This window comes from Trachurus japonicus, chromosome 3 (genome assembly GCF_045865225.1).
Source record: "Trachurus japonicus isolate A0001 chromosome 3, Traja_1.0".
Lineage (NCBI taxonomy): Eukaryota > Metazoa > Chordata > Actinopteri > Carangiformes > Carangidae > Trachurus > Trachurus japonicus.
The window spans coordinates 31889898-31914558 of record NC_140909.1 but is presented as its reverse complement, the minus strand read 5'-3'; the positions used below and the strand labels follow the sequence as shown (position 1 = coordinate 31914558).

General features: G+C 42.4%; 2 protein-coding genes across 2 annotated transcripts in view; both read right to left on the bottom strand.

Annotated features, from left to right (window-relative positions):
• Positions 1 to 476: 476 nt before the first annotated feature.
• LOC146990200 (alpha-2Db adrenergic receptor-like) lies at positions 477 to 7616 on the bottom strand. The gene is made up of 2 exons (XM_085770426.1): positions 7275 to 7616; positions 477 to 1750 (listed from the first exon to the last, which is right to left on the bottom strand). The coding sequence occupies exons 1-2, from the start codon at positions 7611 to 7613 to the stop codon at positions 605 to 607; spliced, it is 1485 nt and encodes a 494-aa protein (XP_085626552.1). The 5' UTR covers positions 7614 to 7616; the 3' UTR covers positions 477 to 604.
• Positions 7617 to 22616: 15000 nt separating this feature from the next.
• znf408 (zinc finger protein 408) overlaps positions 22617 to 24661 on the bottom strand; it is a 24375-nt gene continuing 22330 nt past the window's right edge. Inside the window, exon 9 of the mRNA XM_085770411.1 lies at positions 22617 to 23261. Coding sequence (XP_085626537.1) covers positions 22642 to 23261 — 620 coding nt within the window. The 3' untranslated portion in view covers positions 22617 to 22641. The remainder of the gene's footprint in view (positions 23262 to 24661) is intronic.

Here is a 24661-nt window from a genome sequence, read left to right as displayed (position 1 = left end):
TCAACAGAGCAGTGCTGCTGCATGAAAAAAACGGTAACTTTGGTTCAGCTCACTCTTCTTTTTTCCTTTACTTGAAGTTAAAGTTTAAACTCTTACAGTAGGTGCTGCTGCTGGTGTCTAATTACCCTGAGGGACAGACATCCTTTTAAAACTCAATGTATATTTTTCAGAGTTCCCTGTGGAGCTGTTTTTGGTCAATATTTGTGTGGAAAGACACTTGTTACAGTGCACAAACATCTTGGAGCTCCGTAGGGACACAGTTCACTGCCCCGTGGCCATTTTCCTCTAATAAGCATTCAAGTTCAAGTTGTAGCCTAATGTTGAACAGTTATTGCTTCAAGGAAGCCGAGTATGAAACACCTGCCCCCTCTACATCAGTGTGTCACAATGATCTTCCTCTGGTTTGTTCGCACTAGAGAAGAAAGTGATTATTTAATAAATTAGTGAGGGGTTGAATAATAAATCAATACTCCGGCTGTATGACAAGCCCTTTAATGTCAGAACGACAGCACAGTGGAAAACAGGATTAAAACTGTGTGCACACATTTGAGTGTGTGTCTGTGTGTGAGCAGGAGGAACACACACAAACACATACATTCACATATTATGTTCGTTTGTGAGTCTGGAATATAATCTTCTTGAAGGCCCTCCTGAAGTCTCGGTTAAAAACAGTGTATATGATGGGGTTCAGGCAGCTGTTGCAGTATCCGATCCAGAAGAACAGATTGAAGAGTGAGTCGGGTATCGAGCAGCTCTCTCTGCAGAGAGCTTGGAGACTGTATGTGAAGAAGAATGGGAACCAGCAGAGGACAAAAACCCCCATCACCACCGCCAGAACAAACGTGAAGCGCTTCTCCCTCATTTGAGCCACTTTGTTTTTGGACAGGGACATCTGCCGGCTGCGGAGCGGCACGGGGGACGGCAGGAGGCAGTGGTGGGAGAGGTGGTCGGACGATGCCCATGATATGGAGGCACAAGAGGGAGGCGGAGGAGGCTTTAGCCTGCTCATCGTTCCCTCAGCATCCTTCGCCTCCTCTGTCTTCGCCCTCCCACCGGTTCTCCTGGGGAAGCGGAGAGAAGAGGGAAATGAGGAAGATGTTTTCATGTCCGCTTCACAGCTCTTCTCCTCCAAGTCGATATCATCCAGCTCTCCTCTCCTGCTGCTGTTGCTGTCTATGTTGGAGGAGCTGTGTCGGTTGGCAGGAAGTGGGCTGTCCAGCTCATACCGGGATTTGCTGCAGCCGGCTCCCTCTCTTTGGCATGTCCTGGCAGTGCCCACAAAGCAGGTCTCCGACTGTGACGGCTGCCGCTCCATCACATTCTTAGCCACGAACACGGTGGAGGCCCGCTGCTTGGCAACACGGTAGATCTTACAGTAAACGAGTATCATGATGACTCCCGGGGCGAAGAAGGACACGAGGCAGGAGGAGAGGATGTACCACGTCTGGTTGTTGAGGAGACACTCCTGCCTCTGTTTGTCGTTCTCATCATCCCTCTCAAAGTCCTCCTCTATCTGAGCCATGAGGAGCGGAGGGGACGAGATGACAATAGATATGAGCCACACAATGCTGATCATCGCTTTAATCCGTTTGGGCGTCCGTTTGCGGTTGTAGCTGACGGCTTTAGTGACCGACCAGTAGCGGTCGAGGCTGATGGCGCAGAGATGGACAATGGAGGATGTGCAAAAGAGGACATCCAGAGCCAGGTAGAAGGAGCACCAGGTGGACCCAAAGTACCAGTAGCCCATGACCTTAGTGGGGAGAAACCAAGTGAGAAACGTTAATGACTGATTCAAGCAGCAGTAACAACCTGTAGACGGAAGACACAAAAGGAAAATGAATTTATTTCATGTTTTATTCCATGCAGCTCTAGTCAGTCTGGGGGGCCTTCAGTGCTGCACCTAAAGGATTATTTCACTTCAACATTGAAATTCAGTTAATATGTCATTGCTGCCACATCGGCTGCGACTGGGTTAAAGCTGTACAGAAAAGAAAATTGAATTTGAGCCCACTGTGGGTCCTAACATTAGTGTAACTCATCTATCAGACGATGTACTTGCCCAAACTTTGTGCAAAATTCTATTTTTGAGTAAATCCGGGATGAAATTGTGGTATTTTTTTTCACATTGGAGCTGCTGCTCAGTGGAAGCAGAATGAGGCTGAAACGCCACTGACGCTGCGTGACTAGGAGAGAGGGCTAGGTGGCGCAACATGTAAACATGTAAATTCAAAACATAAACATGATTTGCAGTCTGCAAAAAAAGATTTTCAATGCGAATACTCTGGCTGTACTGTTGTTGTTGGTGAGTTCATCATGTTATATGAACATTATTCCTGAGTCTCTGTGACATATTAGGAGGATTTTACGGCCAGTTGCTTTAGATTTCTTACATACTGTACCTTTAAGTTTATATATGAAAACTTAGAGTTACTTTGCCCCTGTGGTTTCACCTCAGCGCTCTTGTCACAACCTTGTCATTTAGTGTAAAAAATAAAGATGTTACAAGATGTTAAAATGTTTTTATTACCACAAGGGAGGTAACACCAGCAACATCATCAAAAAACTGACAGCAAGGAAGTGAACTCAAAACCTGCCTTTTAAACCCTTAGCAAGTCAACAGTTAACATGTGCTGTGAGGTATGTCAAACAAATTAGCAGGCAGCACACCATCCATACAGCCTTAAAGGCAACACAGTCCATGTAATGCAGCTTCAACAGAACAGAAGCTATGTATTAGTTCAGGTTTAAGTTTAATAAGTTTATTTGTATCAGGGACAATGTACAAAATAACATTAGTCTCGAGATGAGAAGAGATGCCTTGTACCGGATTTAGCTTACTAGCTACTTTCCATCCGTAGTCCCTGGTCAGGTAAGTAAAAACAACAGAAAGGTAAGAATTATCAATTTACATAGCGTTCTAAACATCCGTACACATAGTTATGCATATACACCCTCTCACACATCACAAACACTCAGGACATAGGCCTATTTCATATCAGAAAGAAACATACAGTTATTAAAATACTTCACACTTTGCCAAGGTTAAAAATAGTTTAGGCTCATGATTAGGTTAGGACTAGGCTTCCTGCAGTGAGAGGGAATAGGATCTCTGGTTGCTCTGACTCGCACGTCAGCTCAGGTGATCTGCAGGTTTTCACGTGACTTCTCCTGCTGTGCCCTGTGTGTGCGTGTGTGTCTGTGTCTAACAACAGACATGATGCTGCTGGAGCCTCCTCTGTCTCCTTCACTGACCTGCTGCTCTACTGGACACTCCACCCTCCACCTCCCACACTAATGAAAGTACTGGGTGTCCGGTGCGAGGCTTCAAGCATGTGACAACCCGACACAGGCGAACTGACTCTGGTCTCCTGAACGACTCCACATGTTCACGGTCACTTTAACTGCCACTTCTAGTCCACTTCCACTCATTTCCTCCCTCTTTTCCAGTGTTCACCTTTTCCTTCTTCCGTTTAGCTTTGTGTCAGAGGGCAGACTGATAGGCTGGCACTACTGCCACCAAAACATACCAGTCCCTGGTATACATCCCTACTCACAGCTGCAAGAAACTGTAAAAAAAAAAAAAAAAAAAGTCATCAAATTCCTTCACAGCTTCAGCCTGGAGTGAAAATTGAATCAGTTTACAGAAGTAATGTCCAGAAAAGTCCAATATTGCACTTTCTGTGCTGCAGCGCAGTTGCTTGGCTACAAGACACTCACATTAAGCAGCATTAGCTCCACTGTGGAAGTTCACTTTCAGTTAGTGGATGGGAAGTGGTGAGGTGAGAATCTGCTAAAAGTCTATCTATCTATCTATCTATCTATCTATCTATCTATCTATCTATCTATCTATCTATCTATCTATCTATCTATCTATCTATCTATCTATCTATCTATCTATCTATCTATCTATCTATCTATCTATCTATCTATCTATCTATCTATCTATCTATCTATCTATCTATCTATCTATCTATCTATCTATCTATCCATCCATCCATCCATCCATCCATCCATCCATCCATCCATCCATCCATCCATCCATCCATCCATCCATCCATCCATCCATCTATCTATCCATATATCTATCTATCTAGGTTTGGCTCCAAAAACTCCAGATCAATTGTGGGTTGCCAGGAAAGAAATTCATCGACTTTACTAATTGGATGGCTGTTCAGCAGCCATAATAATCCACATGATCTATAAAACATCCACGGTTTCAGCTTCCTATTCTTCCAAATTCCCATTTTTTGATAAGGGTTATTCTACAGTAATGTGGTTATTGAGGAACTGTGATATAAACTGAACTCTGGTGGTCTAACTCTGACTCTGTTACTAATGCCGTCAATATTTGGCAATAGCAATCTGAAGACTGACTCCGGTTCACGGAACTGGCGTTAATTGTTTTCCAAGCAAATGAATGAGTCTGACATTGAGGTGAAACCCTGCTATCCCTACGTCCATAAATAATAAATAATGTGACAATCATTACTAGTAGCAGCTACTAGTTTGACTGATCATGTGGTGAAGTTTGATCGAGGTGCAGCAATGGTCAGCAGTGCATGGAAGCAGCTCTGAAAGTCACTGCAGTAAGTGAACCTGGGGGCAAGTAGGAATTTGTTTTCTCTGCTCTAAGTTGGTCAGAACAATCAATTTGCCCTCATCAAGGTGGGATTATAGTTTTTAGTCTAATATAGTACATCAGGTGGAAAACAGGGAAAACAAATTTAAGGACTCAAAGTAGCAGACTGTGATGTGAATAAGACAGTTTCCTGCAGAGAGGAAGAGACAGTTAGATAAACCCAAAGTACCTGCTGCCCACCTAAAGCAGAGGAGAGGAAATAACAAGCACGAAAAGTGGTTAATTTCCAGAAGTTTTTGACATTTTAACGTCTGATGAAAAGCAGTGACAAACAAAATAAGAGAGGAAACTCCAGCTAAACATCAACTTCACCAGCCTCTGGGAGATAAACTGTCTGATGTTATTCATAGTCTGTTAGATGAGCTGGGTAAGTGTTCATTTAATATTCTAAAAACACACTTCACAGCAAAAATCTCATGCAATAGAGTTCTCACCACTAGATAACACATCCAAACTCATTCTGGGATTGACACACAGCAAAAAATAATAACATATCAATGTCACAAAGTAATTGCAATATACCAAACTGTCTTTTGGTCACTCAGAGAATTCGATACCAAGAATTTAACACAGATTCAAGACACTGTAGCTGAAATACCACAATATTTGTTGTTGGGTTTAGTTATGCTGCCAAATACTGTAACATTTAAAATTGTATATCTCACATACCAATGTACAATATTCAGTCAAAGAGCAGTGAAATGAGAGTTGGACTATTCAAAGTTGCAAACAGGATATATAAATCACCCCACCACGCCCCTTCTACCGGTACCAGGTAGGGGTGGTATTATGCAAATTCAAAAACTAATCATTGAATGACAACTGAGGGAACAGCTCGTAAAGCCACATGGATTTCAATCTTGGGAGCCTGAAAATTACAGATTTTCTTTGTCAATTCTCACATTTTGGGGGCCGGAAGGCAAGACAAACACCCAAATATACGTTAACAAGCCTTAAAAAGTGATATTTTCATAATGTGTCCCCTTTAAACAAACAGCTGTAAAAGCTAATATTGGTCTATGCAACAACAGCAAAACTTACAAAAACTTTCACTGAAGGTTCACCAAAATGTTTGAGATTTCTCTGACAGCAGAGGCCTATGCTTCTCCAACTTATTTTAACGTGTATGTGTGTATGTGGATTGATTATTCAGATAGTGTGATCTGATCAGATCATGGGTTATGTTCCTGGACTTGATATTACAGTAATAAACACTGCACTATCTTGAATCTACTTGCATTGTGTCTCAAGCTAATTAGCCAGGTGGAGCTGGGCAGAGCTGTCTGCAAACACTGCACGTTGAAGGCTGAGGAAAGTGAAATCTGTCGGGGGAAGCAGAGTTTATTGACTAAGCTTGTCAGGTGGATTTTACAGTAGGCTATTAGTCAGTAAACACCTGTGGTTCAGACAATATTTCAACAAGGAGGGCCATGGCATTTTGTTCAAACATTTATAGCTTGTGGAGGATGAAGCCTACTCACTTATTTTAATGGATTGCCATTAAAATATCAAAATAAAATTTCAGGATGTCCAAGAACACCCTCAGATGTCAGGGCTCTGCAGACAGAGAGCCTCCAGCCTCCACCTCCAGATGTGGTCTGGGCAAACTGATTGTAATGCATCCCGTCTGCATTTGCACCTCTATTACAATTTTTCTCCATTGGTTTGGCTCATTTCTCTAAACCGAAATTACATTCTCAAAACTCTAAACTTGCTTCTCTCTCTCAAAACAGTTCACCCATGTGTCAAAACTAAATTTCCTTCTCATACAAATAGTCAGTGCCCCCAAAATGCATTGTCACTAAAAAATGTTTAGATGTTTTGTCACTCTGGCAGAGGAGCATTGAAATACTCCTCATGTCCACTTGTCAGTCTGAGCCCAGTGCTTCATTGACAATAGTTACTGGACAAGTTTTTTTTTTTTTTTTTTTGTCTAGCTAACAGAATACTATTGTGTATAAAACTGAAAAACTGAAATAAAAAAAGAAACCCAGGATTTTAGGGTAAGAGTAGCCTATAAGGTTTGACATCACACATTGCACTCATACTGTCAAGGAAAGGTAGCCATTTTTATTCACATGTAAAATAACTTCCATTCATCAGAAAATATATACTGTATACAGTAATATACTGTAATATAAACACATAAACAAAAAGGAAAATTATAATTAGCCTACAATGCTGTAAATAAATATATGGTATTCATGGTATTATCTTCTTGACTAATTTTGACAATTGAACAGACTATTGTGCATGTGATGACTTATAGAATGAAATGAGGCTGACATGTTTTGGAGACAACAACCATTAGACTGAGAATCAACAATCAGTTTAGATCAACAAGATCTATTCTCTTGGATATTGTGCTAACTGCAGGCTACCTGTACTTAATCATTTGCAAAGATGTACGAAGACATTTGCAATTTGATGAAATGAATGAGAAATACAATTCTGTTGTGAACAATTGCCAACTGGTTTGGAGGTTTGTCCATGTTGTTTTGAGAATGTAATTTCTGTTTCGAAAAATGAGTAACATGTGTTTTCCCTTAAAACAGAGATCCAAGCATCCAGGTACTAGGTCAAATGTGAATTCCAGCTGAAAACAGAGTAGAGCATAAACAAACAGGTTCCTCACCTCATTAGCCAGGGAGAAGGGGATGACCAGCGTGGCCACCAGGATGTCTGCTGACGCCAGAGACACCAGGAAGAGGTTCTGAGGCGCCCTCAGGGCTCGGCTGGTGAACACTGCTACCACCACCAACACGTTGCCCACCACCGTCCCCAGGATGATCACTGTGACCACCAGCACGATTAACACTGACGCCACCTGCGAGTGAGGAGGTACAGGAGGAGACCTCGACGAAGAGGAGGAGGTCTGACTGACATTTTCCAGAGAGGAGTTTGTGGGCAAAGAGGCCGGCATCGTGGCCAGAGTGAATACAGCTGAAAAGTCCATCCCGGTTAAATGACTCATGACGTCATGATTGGTCTTGTTTTGATTTTTTTTCTAACCTCCAGTGCATTCACTGTGGACTGGTTCTATGCTAGCCAAGTACAAATCTGACAAAGGGAATGAGGGGAGAGAAGAAAACAGTGTGTGGATAGTGGTGGAATCTGCCAAGAAGAAATATTAAAAGCTGTCTCTGTGAGTCCAAAGGGAAAATACATCCAATATCATCCTCATCACTGACAACATACACATTATCTCCCTCTCAAAATACAAATTACACATGCACAGCTTCAATTCTCACTGCCCTCCAGCTATGGTCAATATTTCATATTATCCCCCCAAAACATACTGCTTCATCTGCGGCAACACATTCTGCAGGATGAAGAAGGATTTGCATGATTTAAAATAAAGTCGTACCTGTTAAAATATCCATTCATAAGCACATCTGACCAAGACTAGAGACTGGCAAACTGTGTTAACACCACAGGACTGACCTGTTTACTATGAATGAGAACAATAATAATTACAATAATAGAAAAGCATGTGGCTACATGCCGTACTTGGAGGAAGGAAATAAACCCTGTTTTGAATGCATGATGCCCTCATACTGATGCAACCCGAAAAAGATTAATATGGCAGAAAAAAGGATTAAAAAGTAGAAAAGAAATGACTGAAAAGACTGAATTCGAGGAGCAGATTAGAAGAATGAAAATGAGAAGAAGAGGAGGAAGACAAGGTGTTGTTGAAAAAAGAAGAAAAATTAAAGCGGCAAGAAAAAGAAAAACAGAGGTCCTCACTTTCATGCGAGTCGCTGCCGTGCTGAGTGACACTGCTGCTGCTGCCGCTGCTGATTCTCTACTGCTGGAAGAGGAGGAGGAGGCGGAGGAGAGAGAGAGAGAGAGAGAGGCAGATAGAGAGAGAGAGAGAGAGACACTAATAGAGAAGAGAGATGAACAGAGAGAGGGAGAGATGTTTAAAGGAGAAGACAAGTGGGATATGAGAGCACATAGAAAAAGCCGGGGAATTAGGGGAAGAGGGAGAAAGAGAGGAGAGGTAGATGAATGAGTGGATATTAGAAAGGAGTGTGGGAGGGAGAGAGAGAGAGATACAGGAATGAAAAGGATAAGAGATGAAGAGATGGAGAAGGCAAGACAGTAAAGAAAATAGAAAGGAGTGAAGAGGGGATACAGGAATAAAGGAAAGGAACGGCAGTTGAGGTGGAGGAGAGGGGAGAAAAGAACGGATGGAAAAGAAAGATAGAGGAACACAAAAGAGGAGGAAGAGAGGGGAAAAGAAAAAGAAGAAAGGAGCAAAAGTGGATAAAGGGAGAAGAATGCGACAGGGGTGAGGATGAGGAAGGAGAGGCTGAGAGCAAGAGATGAAAGACAGTTGAAAAAAGAGGAATGAAGAGGAGAGAAGACAGGGCTAGAAACTGGGCTAGGGGAGATCAAAGGATAAGAAAAGAAATAGGACTTGCGAGGAGTAGAGAGAAGGACAAAAAGAGGGGAGGAGGTAATGAGAGGAAAGGAGAGGGGTAGAAAGGGAGACTGGAAGAGGGGAGGAGAAGAAAAAAGAACAGCAAGGAAACATGAAGGGAGGAGACAAGGATGTAACAAAGGAGGAGACGGGACCTAAAAAAAAGTAAAGGAATCAAAAGGAACTGAAGATGGGGTAGGAGGAGAGATCTGGAAGAAGGATAAATCTATTCCTTTCACAGAGTAGTTTGCTCCACAGGTTTCTGTCCACCGCTGCGTCGGAGTGGTCGTCAATCAATAGTCATTTACTGAGAGACGAGAGCAGAGAGTGAGAGAAACCTTTTATTTTATCGCCCTCTGATGCTCTTAATTTAGCCACCTGGCGCTGAGCGATGACATGTGGGCAGATCCACCTCAGCCCGCCTGCACTCTGCTTACGTTACGTTCCTCCTCCCTCAATCTGCATGCAGCCCACAGCAGTGAGCGCACGCCGTGACTCTCCCATGCCTTTTCAGATACACGTCGTAGTATAAGTCAGACATCACAAAACCTGGCATGACACAAAACCCAGGTTGGTACATAATCCCATGCTGCTGCAGCCTGTGGGCTCACCTAACAACAGATCGAGGGACGGTGGATATAAAAGTCCACCAATTCCCTCTGTAGCGACGCTGTCACTGTCAGGAGGGATAAACATCAGCATCACGTCTCCTTGGAGCTGTTTACACAACCCATAAAGAGCATTCAGCGCTTTATGATGCAGCTTAACTCTGGGGTCACCAACAATTGTGTTAAGGTTTGTGAGGTGATAATGAAGAAGGACTCGCTAACAGGATTAAGGTCACAGGCAGGGGCTGAATGAAATTAGTGTTCCTAGAAACCTATTCAAACAAACAAACAAGCCTGAGTGCTGTGATTAGGGCATCATCTCGGTCTGTCTCACTCGCACAGAAGACAAACAGTCATTATGCTACATATTACATGGAAACACACAGTATGTTGGATTCTTGGAGTAATACTAGGCGCTCAATGAGGCAGTCAGAGAGTTACATGATGCTTCTCGTTGATGAATCTAGGTCCAGTGTTTCCATTTTTGTTTTTTTTTAGCTCTGTGTTTGGTCTCCTCCAGCTCCTGAGGAAAATATCTGGCTCTTGAGCTGCTGAATGATCCACATCAGAAATGCAATGAATAGTTAGAGAGCAAAATGCTGCCGCTAAACTTTATTTATTACTCTAAAGATAATTTGTGTTGTTAGTTTTTGTCACCTCTATTTACCCTTTTGCATCTCTTTCTCTTTCACTCCAACCAAACCAGTCAAGGTGGACTGAGTCTGGTTCTGTTCAAGGTTTCTGCCTCTTTTTTCCTCACCAATGTTGCCATGTGTGTTTGGTCTTGGCGGGATCTGCGGGTCTCTGCAAATACTGTGATGAAGAGAGGGTTTACACCTTCTCTTTTTAAGTGCCTTGATTTAACTTGTGTTGTGAATTGGCAGAAAATTGAATTGAGTGAGTATAGCGTGTTTCTGCAGACTGGGAGGCTGCAGTTTCAGGACCATGTTGTTTTTACAACACTACCACTCAACCACTTGGATGACAGAACCACATTTTTTTCCAAGAGGGAAGATGCTCACCAGAATGAAAATGCTGCACCAAGTGCTGCGAGGGCTTCAACTGCCCACTTTGTTGCTCAGCTCACTTCTAAACAACAAAGTTGCTTGCTTACATTAAGTATTTTTACACACCTCTACAGTAAATTCCCCCCAATTACATATATTTTTTCAGATATTGTTTTTTAATTGTAGCCTATATTTTCAAAATACATAACTGCTCTGCTGAACTACAAACATATTTGTTTATATGAAAAAAGTAACATTCACCGAACTCGGACTCGCCCATCAGAACACCAGATGGACAAACGTGATTAATCGCCCTGCAGAACATGTTTCCACGGCTCCAGAGTCCAGCGGTGGTCCGTTTTACACCACTCCATCCAACACCTGCAAGGCATGCTGCCAGAAGTATAATTTTGCTAGGGAAGAGTGGGGTAATGTGAGACACCGGGTAATGTGAGACACCCCCTGTATCTAGAAAACGGAACACATTTACGGTCATGTGACCATTATGTTTTCAAGCCCCTTCCATTTCCCCATGGTCATGAAGGAGAGAACAAGGAAGGACAGTGCACGCACATCCAAGGCAGTGGGCAGGTGCAGGACAAAAAACAACAAGAGGGAAAAAACAAACAATGTCCGCACACTGCTATAATTGAGCTCCCAAAAAATTTATTAGGACAACGTTTCGACCATAGACTGTAAAAAGAATGGACGTAGCATCTGTAACGTCACCCATTGGTTTTGGGGAGTAATTTTTGTGACTCAAATATGGCGGCCTGAACAGCGCCATGTTGGATTGGCCGGCTGAGAACCCGCCCACTGGCCTCGAAGCAGCAGTCTCCGGACCTGTCACTCAACGTTTCCGCGCCCTAATTGGCCAGAGTTTTAACCTAAAAATAGTAAAACTGCAGAGTTAAAAAAAATTCACCCCCATCAGAGTGTGTGCGGGGGTAGAAACTATCGATTGAGACCAAAAAACGTTCTGACACCAGGCTTTGATCATGTTTATTGAGGATGTAAAGTCGGCGATTTTAACATGGGGGTCTATGGAGAATGCTGCTTTCTGACACCAGCCCCCAGAGGAAGCCGAGGGGATTGCAGTTTTTTGAACGCCGAAGTGAGCTTCACTACTCAGACCGACAACTGCCCCCTTGGTTTCGACCACTTGGGTCTTCATCAGGTCAATGAAGGAGAGGACCTCATGATGCTGTGGAAAGCATGTTTTTTTTCACAAAAATGTTATTACTATTGCATGTAAAAGTAAATTTTCTTGCTGTCAACTTAATAAACTGTCGTGCCAAAGCAAATTGATTCAGGTAGAAAAACTTATATGATACATGATGATGAACTACCAACATATAAAACCATGTGATGATGCTAGCTGAAAATTAGCCTGAATTTCTAACGGCTGAAATACACTGGGAACGGCCGCGACGCGAAACGTACGTCGCGCGACACCCGCAGCACCTCGCGCCCATTCAGTCAATGGAAGCTCCTCCACCGGCCATGTGAGCGACGCGCACTCCAGCGGCCGTCGCGCGGTGTTTCAATTCTTTTTCGCGCCGAGTCTATTTTATTTCCTCGTCGCGTACTACGCGGCCCTCCAACAGGTAGAAAACTACAGAGAACTGTGTATAAAACGAATATATTACGTTTAAAAGTGATAAAATAAATGTCTCATGTACCAGAGGCAAAGCCAGTAGCAGTGCAACATCATGGGGTTTGTTTTTTTTACATTGTGGATCCATGATCGTGTAGTTAAACAGTTAATTGATACCATTTAATATAGTCTGCACTTGCAAACCCTACATAGTCAGCAAATTACCTGTGAAAAAGGTACTGTCAATCCATTTTAACAGGAGGGATGTGAAAATGTGTTGAGATCATGGTTGAGATGCATAAAGTGCACTCATTTACTGCAGCTTGACAAGGTGAAGCTGAAGCTGCAACAACAAACAGTGAAGCCGTGTTGCGTCGCGTCCGTGCCTGGTGTAGCAGTTAAAAAACTCCGCTCCGCCCCGCTTACGTATCGCTTCGCGGCCGTTCCCAGTGTATTCCTGGCGTAAGAGAGGTTGTTTTTTCTAAAATGGGGGTGTTGGGGTAAAGTGAGACAAATGCTGCGGGGTAAAGTGAGACCATGGATGTATTATAATAAATCCATGAGTGAGACTGTGAGCACACCATACACAAAGATTTACACTCGAATCTCGTCCCCCAAGCCAGGAACTGGGGTCTGATATTGGTGACAGTAAATACAGCCTTCTGCTTGGTGAAAGCACCAATGGAAGTGTCACAAAAAAGCTAGAAGTCATAACTCCTCCTTTTAGTGAAGACAAGCTACATGTGGTGCCCACTCACCTGGCCCCTCTTGAGTTGGTGGAGTGGCTGCTAGATCAATACTCAGGTGACAATACACAGATCAGTGGTGACAGAGGAGAGTGTAAGGTCTTGCCTGAAAAAACTCCTGCCCTGTAAGAGAAACCTATGATTGGTTTTCTGTTTTACAGAAGCATAGAGAGCCGTACTAGACTGTGACACACGTTTCCATAGAGACTGCCGTGCCTACAATCCTGGAGCAGTGGGACAAATTAAAATATCATTTCACTCCCACCATGGTACGTGAACACTGATCCATGGCAGATGTTCTAGGTCCCATGTACAGTGACCCACAGAATCTCCATGCAGGAAACCTATGGTGGCTCTGAGAGCACAAATTCAGAAACACCCACTGATTACACTCAAAACACAACCAATAACAGAAGGCAAAGCAAGGCAATTTTATCTGTATAGCCCATTTTTACAAACAGCTTGTCTCAAAGGGCTTTACACAGCATCATGACAACATCCTCTGCCCTTAGACCCTCACATCGACTGAGGAAAAACTAGCAAGAAAAACCTTAACAGGGAAAAAAATTGGAGAAACCTCAGGCTGAGCAACAGGTGAGGGATCCCTCACACAGGACGGACAGACGTGCAATGCATGTTATGTAGGCTACAGAGTACGGACAAGAAAAACAGTTTACAACATGGAATACTAAGGAAAAACATGGAAATTGAGTCAGTCAGTTGACAAGAGCTGATGAAGGCAGCTTCTGGTGGGCAGGCTGGTTATACAGGAACAGGGGAGGACTGGATGGCAGACTGGTTCATGAGCAGGGAGTGCAGGCCAGCCAGAAACACACAGATGACAACATAAGTGCTTCCATGGGACACTAAAAAGCAATGAACCTGGCTGGGACACATACTGTACGTGCGCTTATTGTTTAATGCTTTTACACACCATTGAACAGTGTGTTGTATTGTGCAGTCGGGGGGCATCGCACAGCTATCAAAGTTACCTAAATATTTAGCTACGCAAGTTGGAACATGAGCAGACCTGTGATGTTAAATGCCAACAAACATGGCTACCTAGCAACTATGAGACAGGTGGCACAAATACATATACAGCCTGTGCATGTACCTCACCTTTTAAAAAATCTATAATTAGTAAGGTGCAGTCTGCTGTTGAGGCGTTTGAGGGGGAACAGACGGAGCACCTCAAGCTGCCTGACTGTTTAATGAGGCTTATTAAGTCTGTCTGCTGCAGGGTCGTTAACCCAATGGCAAAGCGTGGCATGCTCAAAGAGCTTATAAATGGACACATCTCTCTCAGACTATACATTAGCTATACATCCAAGTCCAAGGGGGCACAGCTGAACCTTTCTCCTGGGGAGGAACGTGTGTGAAGGAGATGTGTGAGCTGCAGTCATGAGTTACAGACCTTCTCTGATCATTATTATGAGAGGAGGAAACAACAAAGATTTCGGCGTTCTGGGCTGAGGTGAAGAAACACAGGGTTGCAGCAGGAATAAATCCACAGGAAGACTTCTGACCTCTCTGTCTCTCTTTCCCCCATACTCAAATACTGTGGTGGACTGTCAAATAAGTGTCTTTGAAAAACAAACTCAGGAGTTGTATGGCTCCTCAGACCTGCAGCTCTATTCTGTATATTAGACATGAATTGATACTGGCTGGAGAGGCTGGCCATGAGCACAAACTGTCAGATAAGCTGCTGCTGCTCACTTCACTGCCTATTGATTTGAGTCGTATCCTGCAGCAGGTTCTTCCTCTGCTCCCAACATTACAGTATTACAGTGTTGTTAAATTATTTTTTCACTCACTATTTGCTTAGGTGTTGTGTTGGTGTTTTTCATATCGCTTTTAAACTTTCTGGAACATAGTGTCATATATAGATAGGCTTTGGTATTATATACCATATGTCTAAACTATTAGCATACATACATATTTATACCGATCATTGTTAATATATACGTAGAGCTATTTCAATGCCAATTTGTGTCAAATAAATTTTACACATATTTTATTTTATATGCACATATGTCATATATAGGAACTCAATATGTACATATATTACATTAGCATCTGGCACCGACTGCCACTGGTTAGGAATTTAAGTGTTTGAAAACACTTTATATGTGTCAGAGTGAGAGGAGCAAACAGATAAAGGGCTGCAATAGGCTGACATGATAACTTCACAATTATGCTAATTGGTGTGAATCATCTTGTGACATACAGTAATTGTTCAAGCAGACTTCAGCTACTTTCCATTGGCGTTATTTGGAAGCACATCATTTGACATGTGTGCTTATTTCTATATTATAGTGACTTACACTGAAATATTTTATCTATATAGTTTATACCTGCAGTTCTGGTTATATCACTGTCACTTTGCAATTTGTATACTGTATCATGGTCACCTTACATTATATTTTTTTTATTTCATGCATACCTGCTGTATTAGTATATTTATATTCATATCTATATTTATATCATTGTCACTTACTTTGCAATATTTTTATATTAATGGTCACTTTACATAACAATATTCTTATTTCATGCACACCTGCAGTAGTAGTATTTATATACTTATATTTATATCAGTGTCACTTACGTTGCAATATTTTTACACCATAGTCACTTTACCTATCAATTGCCTGGTTGAAGGTTGATTTGTTTTATTGATTATTGTGTCTATATTTTCTGTCTGTTGAGTTGTGTTGTGCTTTTTTTTTTTTTTTGTCCTCTCTACTTTCTTTCTTAACTTGGCTGATGTAACAACTAAATTTCCCTGTTGTGGGATGAATAAAGTACATAAAATCTAATGTAATTGACAAGAAAAAAACATAATATTATCACACTTACAGTGTTTAACTGAATGTGTTAAATGATACAGCTGCTGGCAGACTCACTACTGTGATTTATTAAAAGGTGAATGTGTTGGAGAACAATTGCCTACTTAAACAGAGATCAGAAGACTAAGCATTCATCTGGAGAGCGATTCTGGCCAACTGATCAACCTTAATTAAAAATTATCTCCCCTGTTTCACTTTCCTACAACTCCTGAGGGAAATATCTGACTTTTAGAAGTCAGAAGTTTCACTTTCTTAAGCGGCTTGTGGACAACTTTCTCTGTGTGCTGATCGGTGCTGAGCAGTAAGAGGTGGGTGGGTTTATCAGAGATCAGAAAACCCGAAACAGTGAGCCAAAAGACGCTAAAAAAAACTCTGCAATCCGAGGTCGTATACATCTCTGTGGCTTAATAAATAAGAATGACTACTTCCATGTCAGATATATCCTTTTGACTGTTTGTTAAACATGCTTCTTATGTCTGTATCTGTGCAGGAATACAGTGAATAAGGTGTACACTTCTGAGTGGGGTACTCAGGGGCTGTGTACCCAAATCCTTATAGAAATGGTGGGTGGGCCTACCTGTCCTGCTCCTCTGGGGATTAGCTTTGGGGGTGCTGGTCTTGCCCTTCTGGGTTTCTGTGCGTCCGCCGTGTCCTGTGGATGGAAAGTCCAGAATGAGAAAGCAGAATATCACATAATTATTATAGCTATTTGTTTTGATAATGATAACTGTTGCAAGTCCAATTCCAATTTAAATCTAAGAACATATTCTGATACATTTTGTGGTTGAGCAGATAGAGGTAATGGCATCTATGGTAACACTTACACTGTTAAAGGGTTTTTCAGTAGAATATATTTTTGGCTTAAGTGGCTAAAACGTGTTTTTGCCGATGTCCCCCTCCACATCGGCGAACCACTTGCTGGTGCTCCTGCCGCTTCTCTAGAAACTGGTATTGATCGGGATCTACAGCAGGTAAAATACTGACTACGGTGAAGTAACTCACACATTCCCTTGTCAAATAACCTGAGCTATCACTTACCATCTAACAAATATTTAGCTTTGGCTTTCGGAGAACACACTCTACTTATTTTGGGGATTTAGGCTTTAGTTTAGCCAGGAGCCTGCTTTTGCTAACATTAGCCTGTGTGTGGGCACTGCCAGCGGCTGTGGTCAAACCAGGCAGCTCCCCAGTGGCACCAACACACTGGATGATGTGCTGAAAGGTTGTAATACAAACCTGTGCCTTAGGTTAGCTGGGACATAATAATAATAATATTAATAATAATAATAATAATAAAAAGGGCATGCTGTGGAGGAGTTATCTACAGTGTTTGATTTGTCATGTTGTAGGTTTACGACGTTCAATGAAAAGAGGTAGAATAGATTACTGAGCACAGTGCTAAGAGAAAACAAAACACCGAATTGCCTTTGTCTCCAGAGTCTCCAACCCAGAGGACTGAGCTGAGAACAGTCAGCTCTAAAGCTGTCAGTGAGGCTCTGGACTTATGTGTCTGGGATTTGTCTTTGCTATAACTTCTGAGAGTATTTACGGCTTTAGAGTTACATTTCAGTCTGATTTTGATTCACAGTCTGTCAAATTCAGATTTCTGGTATATTAGTTTATCAGTTTTTGTCATCTTAAGAAAATTAATTTGAATAAATAAGTGTATAAATATAGCAGCCCAGACTACAGTGAACTGCTGTGGCTGCTGTGATAACTAACTAAAGGAAGACAAAGTAAATTCAGTGGTCATGGCTGCTATAACATCCTCCACTCTTATAGTCTCTGGCCTTATATCCACTGGTCTCATTGTTTGCTCTGATATTATTTCCCTGAACCTCAGCTTGAGGTGTCTGAAGAGTTTAAAAGTCACTCACAGCAGTCAGATGCAAAATGGCTGCAAAACAACTGCAAAGACACAGAGGATTAAAGCAGAAGAAAGCGGAATATTTGTGTTTATATAAGTCTTAAATAGTTATATCTTCCGACAGCAATCACTTATATAGAGTGTTTGGTCTGAAACACGGGTCTGTCAGTCACTCTGCTCTGCTGTAAGCCGAGAAGAAAACTTTCCTTGTATCCTACAACCTTTATCCAATGAGGAGAGAGAACAGCATAAAGGGGCGGTCCTCTCTGTGTGTGCAGCCAAGGGATGCGCGTGAATGTGGTGACGTAGGGACGAGGGCGGGGACTGCTAACTTCATCGGCTGACAAGAAGTTAGCCAAAAACCAGCAGATCACTTAACTGCTGCTTTAATGTGCCCAGATCATTTAATTTCATGTCTCTTTAAAAATAAAATATATCTAATGCAACAGAAGCCCTAACCTGTACATTTCTTCATTTTATTTCCTCTTTTTGATAATTGTATCATTTTCTTGAGATCTTGAGAAAACTTGGTTTCCAGAGATAATAACATAAGAGATTACTGTCACACAGTAGGTGTCTGTCTATATGCTGATCTCGTATCCATGGAGATGGCCAGAGTCTGAATCTTGTCAGTTATGTAGTCACTGACGACATCAGACTCACTATAGCTGTAGCCTCTTTGACGTCTTCTTATAATGCACATTAATGTGTATATTGTCTATATTGTCTTTGTTTGGTCTGCGTCAGGCTTTGATCAGAAAGATAATATGATGAATACTTTCCTGCATTGCTACACTGAATGACGTCTCCTTCAATGAAAAGCCGGTAGCCTATACACTGTTGTTTTTGTTATCTCCAGATCTCCAAGTAATTATGTTATTATCTCAAGTTTCATTTTCTCCAGATTGCCAGAAAATGATCCTGTTATCTTGGGGAAACGGAGGAAATAAATTATATGAATGTATGGCTCGAAGGGTTTCTGTGACAGACTGAAACTATTTTCTTTCTTTTTTTATCGATGCAGAGGCTTAATGAGAGCATTGACAGGTTAGTCACACAAACTGAGTAATAATAATGATTTTAAAATATGAAATATAACAGTAACTTTATCCTCTTTGAGTGAACATGTTACAACTGCCAGCCACAACAGCTGTTTACAAGTTGATGAATAGTCTTCAATGGGGATCCAAAGAATACAATAAACAATAAACAATACAAGTCAAGAATGACGAGGTGTGTTTCGTGTCAGGCCTCCGACTGCATCTCTGCAGGTTGGTGTTCAGCTTAAGTCAAGCAGGTTTTGACTCACATGAGGAAAGTCACGTGGTGATGCACTACAGCGGGAAATCCTCAGTCACTGCGCTGCTAAATCACTCTGAAGCTTTACTGAGCTGCTGCGGAGGTTTAGGACAACAGCCTGTGTCCTGCCTGCTCTGTTTGTCGTGTTATTGTCTCAATTTCCTCTCTATTGTCACAAAGGGATCTTTTTCACACAATTCATAAAGTTGCTGGTTGTACCCATTGATCGTAGGTTGCACCGTGTGTGGACAGCATCTCCCAACAAATTAAACAGTCTCGACAGCGAGTGGCAGGAGCTGCAAGCGGCTGGGAGTCCTGTGAGACACTGAAGGTATAAACAACATTAGATTGCTCACAGTTTGGCCCACTGAGGCTGCTGTTGTGGTAGTGTTTATATGTGCGAAAGCAGACTCCAGAGACTTCGTGTAAACTTCACACAGCTTCCTTTACTCGTGCTTGTAAACAGATATAACACATTCTTCTTCTATGCCCCTAAACCATGTCAACACACCTCAACGGCGCCACCTCTTGACCATATGTGATATTGTACTTAACATCTGTACAGCTGCTTCGTTTGCTGTGTGACCCCTGTAAAAAAAACAAAAAAAAAACAGAAAATACTGAAAACAAATATTGGCACTAACCATGAACTACCACTCTGCCTTTATGTGTGCAGCCTAGGACCTTCATTGAGTATCATGCTCTCTTCACTAGTTTCTTGTCTCTCACAACATGGCTGTAAAATATATACTTCCATTCAGACATGAAGCACAGTGAAATATCTTTATATTGAGTCTGACTTCAGGTCCAAATCCACCAATCTAATCAAAATCATTTCTTCTTCTTTTTAAAGAGACTATGCTGTGAACATGCAATGTGTCAGTAATCTGACATCAATAACTGATTTCGGTCTCAAATGACAAAATGCCACAGGTTCTCAGTGTAGTACGCTGACTGGCAGATAAATATTTAACCCAAAGACTCGTCATTAATACTGTATCAATCAGTTGACTTTAATGAAGTGTCTCCACTGTGAAGAGGGACCAGTTCACTCCATCATTACTGCTCATCACAAGGTTCAGAAAACCTCAACACCTCGCTGATGTCAGATCAGTTTGGGCTGAAGTCGATCACTTCAGTAAAAAAGCTCTTCTTCCTTATGAGCACTCACCTTTACTGTACACCACTTCTGATTAAATGTCATATTTATCGCTGCTATATTTAATCATCTATTAATCATCTGCTGTTTGATATTTATTTATACACTATAATATTTTTTGAGGCTGCTGGCCCAGTAGACATATTTTTCATTTCCAAACTCATTTTGACTGTACATAAACTTTGTCTGCTTTTCAGATATATTTATATTGCACTGTCTTTTAACTGTCTGAGGATATTGCACTGATGCCACTGTTGTTTTCTTCTTGTTTTTTTTACTTGTCTCAACATGCTCTTTGTGCTTTTGAATGACCCACTGAGTACAAATAAACTTGATGAATTAACCTGAACTGAATTTTAATGATTGATAATCAGTGTGGAGATGAAATCTTGAATCATTCTGCATATTTTAACAACTTGCAACCAAGACCAAAATAAAACAGTCCATACCTTTCTCACAGTTGGTGTTTCATGGAGGTGAGGTCACAGCAAGTTATTACACACCAGACTTTAATCTTTGTGAGCCTGGGTTTGTGCTTCATTGTGTGTCGAACCGGGAACAAGACAGACACACAGCTGGAAACACATTATTATCCAAAACATCAGTGTATGTTGAAGGATTCAGACTGAAAGGAAAGACTCTATAAAGTCTCAGTAGCCTTGGTGACAACATTCATACACTTCTGAAGACCAATAGTAAACACTATAGTGAAGTAGTAGTAGTAGTAGTAGTAAGCAGAAATCAACTTTAAACTCAAACAACAAATACTTTACTGCCTCAGGAACCCAAGGCTATACAGTGATCAGTGCAACAACAATGTTTTAGAAACCCATCTGTAGCTTCAGCACCAAGGACAGCGTCATGGTTTAAGCAGTACACAGAGGAGCAGACAGGAGCACAAATATATTGATGATATGTAAAACTTAAATACTGCTTTTGTTTTTAACTGTGTATGCGCTCAAGGCATACACTCACACACCTGTCACTCAAGGCCAGACCTCTAATTACACTGGGTCTAAGTCCTTAACAAGGCGTAAACAGTCAAGCTCTATAAACAGTCGTCATGAAGGAGGACATTAGCTGTAGAGACTAAACCTGTTTTTGTAACAGCCAGTAAACATGTTTATTTCTGCTTTAAAGTTGGACATTTTAACATGGGAGTCTATGGATAAAACATATAATTACCAACTCCTAAACAAATCACATGGTGCGGCAAACTAGTGTTTCCTTTAGTTGTAGACAGCTGAGCTCAGACAAAAGGAAGTTTCAACAGAGAATCTACGCCATCGCATGAAGAGGTATCCGTCCCTTCAACTGTTGCCGGGGAAAGCAATCTGCCTGGATACGCTGAAGAGCACTCTTGAAAGTTGAATGCATAAGAGCAATTTTTCCTTGAGGTATCTCTTGCGCCCGTGGTCGTCAGATGGTCAGCAGCTTGTGAAAGCTGATTAAATGGAGGGTCGTAACAGATGCTGGCTTTCCATCATCCTGTGGCCCTTCAGTGTCTAAAGTGTTTGTCTTCGATCTCTGTAACATACATGACTAAGTCGTTCCAATATGTCCGTCGTCTACGAGATACGATCAGAGAAAGTCAGATGTTCCCCTCCATGTTTAGCAAGCCGAGTCTCCGCTGGTGGACATCCTCCCATGGTGCATCTCTTTCCCAAATAATGCACACACTGCAGACATGACGTAAAAGACAACGGGACTGTTTGGACCAGGCCATCTTCTAGCATCGCTCCATAATCGTACGCTGACCACGGCCTCACGCACAGAAAGCTGCATTGCTCTGTATGCCCTGACTGTTTTCTATCACGGCTGGTGAAGGGAAAAGAGCAGCATGGGAGTAGAAGGTCGTCAAATAAGGATAAAGAGAAACACACACAGTGCAATATGTTATATTATTAGATGTATTTTGTTGTTTTATTCAGTTTCTTTAAACTCCAGGGAACTGACTAAATGTGGAGCTCTGAATGTCAAGTGGAGATATTTCCAGTGTAACATCAATGGACTATGGCAGGAGCAAGTGTTGTGTTTTATCTTAAGGATCAGCAGTAAATGTCAGCTCAGTCGCTTTGCATCAAACAACGAGTACACCGAGTTCAACAATCTCAACAAAAGAAATCCATCGCTGAACAACCTCACACACATTTACACACACACACACACACACAGGGTAGGACTTTTATGTCTCAAGCTCTCCACTGGGACGTATCACAGATGCTCTCCTGTACCACATGTATAAGCTGCAGCTAATTATGTCTGCTTAGTTCACATCTGTTCACATCTGTAGAGGTTGTTGAAACTGGGTTATGCAAAAAATAGTAAAGAAAAAGAGAAAAAACGATGAGGTAGGTTGAATGAGGTGTAAGAAACCAAAACACACTGATGTATTGAACATACTGAGCTGATACTGATCCTCTGTGGCATGATTTGATCTGTTTAGGCTACATGGTGTTTATCTCCACAGTCTGAGCCACGGAGCAGAGTCCACCGCCCTCTTCCTGTAAGATCAGCAGCTCTCCTACAGTCTGCTGCCCGTGGACCACAATGCATTGCTCTGCGCCCTCTGATATCACCACCTCCACCAGCTCCTGCCCCGTCCCCGAAGGCAGCGAGTGTTCTGAGGTGAGGAGCAGAGGGGCGCGGCTCGGCGTGGACAGGCCGTCTGATGTGTGGACATAGACCACGGCGTGTTGGACGTCACCTCCTCCTCTCAAAGTCCCACCCTTCGCCTCCTTTTCCTCCTCCCCTCTTCCCCTTCTCCGCTTCCCCTCCCCAGCCTCCTTCTCTCCTGCCCCGGCAGGGAGCGGGGGCTTTTTGGGTCTGCCTCTGATCGGTTTGGAGTGACAGGACTCCTGCGGGCCGTCCTTCTTGCTGCTGTTGGCCTCCTCCCCGTCTCCTCCCTCCTCCTCTGTCTGAGCTCCTGCGTCTGTCTGGTGCTGAGCCTGGTGCCTCAGCAGACTTTGTCTCACAGTGTACGAAGCCCCACAGTGGCAGCTGTATGGCTTCTCCGTCACGTGAGACGACTTGATGTGTCTCCTCAGCTTGGTGGCCAACGTGTATCCTGAGGAGAGAAACGAAAAGTCAAGTCTGACCTGAAAAAGAAAAAAACACCCACTCAACATTTATTTGTATTTCCTCATCTTAACTGCTAAAATGACATAGATTAGACATACATTTTATTATCATTATTATTATTATTACAGACCCATTAGATATGAAAGGATGCTCCTGCATGCTTTGAGCTTTACACTGCTGACTATCAGAACAGAAATGTCCTGCAGTTTTCAGCCTTCTATGATTATATTTAGCCTACCGTTTACTGCATTTTATATTTACTTGGTCATCTTTGTCTAATATTAAAAGTTTTTTCATGACCTTAAACAACAAGTGTGACAAATATGCAAAAAAAAAAAGAAATCAGGAAGGGGGCAACGACTTCACAGTATGTATGTAGCCTAAGGGGGTTGAAATTCACAGCACGATACAAGTCAATGGTCCTGAAATGAGTGTTTCTCTAATACACATTCTACACACATCTCGAAGGCAACAGCTTCCTTCGCCTTTCAAACGGAGCAGAACCGGTCTGACACAACACTGGTGGTAGGAGCAGGTCCATGGAGCCGCAGACGTGGCACGTAAAAACAAACGTGTGCATTATGCGCGTTCCACCAATAGCCTACATAAACTTCCCACATGCCGTTTCAAAATAAAAGCTGTCTGATTTGTTAATCATGCTATTTGGGGCTTCTTCTATTTTTTTCTCACAGAAAGAAAGAAACAAGTCTGTACTTCAGCCACAAATTTCCCATGACACATCAAGCTGAAGCATCTGACGGTCCTTTGAACAGTGATCACACGAAAACATTAAGAAAATCTGCCCGTGGCGTCGGCCTCTGTCGGTGCTTTGGTTTATGGAGCAGCAGCCTCTCTCCTGCTCACAGGAGGAGACTGGACCGACTGATTAAGAAGGCCAGCTCTGTCCTGGGATGCCCTGTCTACCCAGTGAAGGGAGGGGGTGACAGGAGAAGGATGGCTAACCTATTATCCTCCTGTTGGAGAACATGTCCCGCCCTGTGCAGGACGCTCTGACAGCAGCGAGCAGCTCCTCCAGCGACAGGCTGCTGCACCCGCAGTGTGTGAAGGAGAAACGCTGCAGTTCTTGTACTGTACAACAAACACTGCACTAGGTCAAACACACACACCAAACCCTGACAAATTACTGTACCAGGTGCAATAATTAACACACCAGCTGTGCAGTAATATCCCTCATCAAAAAACATCTGTAGTGTTTGTTACTGATGTTTCACAGTTCTTTTGTACTTTTGCTGCTTTGACACTGCAAATTTCTCCACTGTGGACTAACTGAACATAACTCAACTTCAACTAACTAAGGTCCCTTCACACCGGGGGCTCCACATCGTGCCTTAAATCCGTTAACACAACTCATAACACATACACATA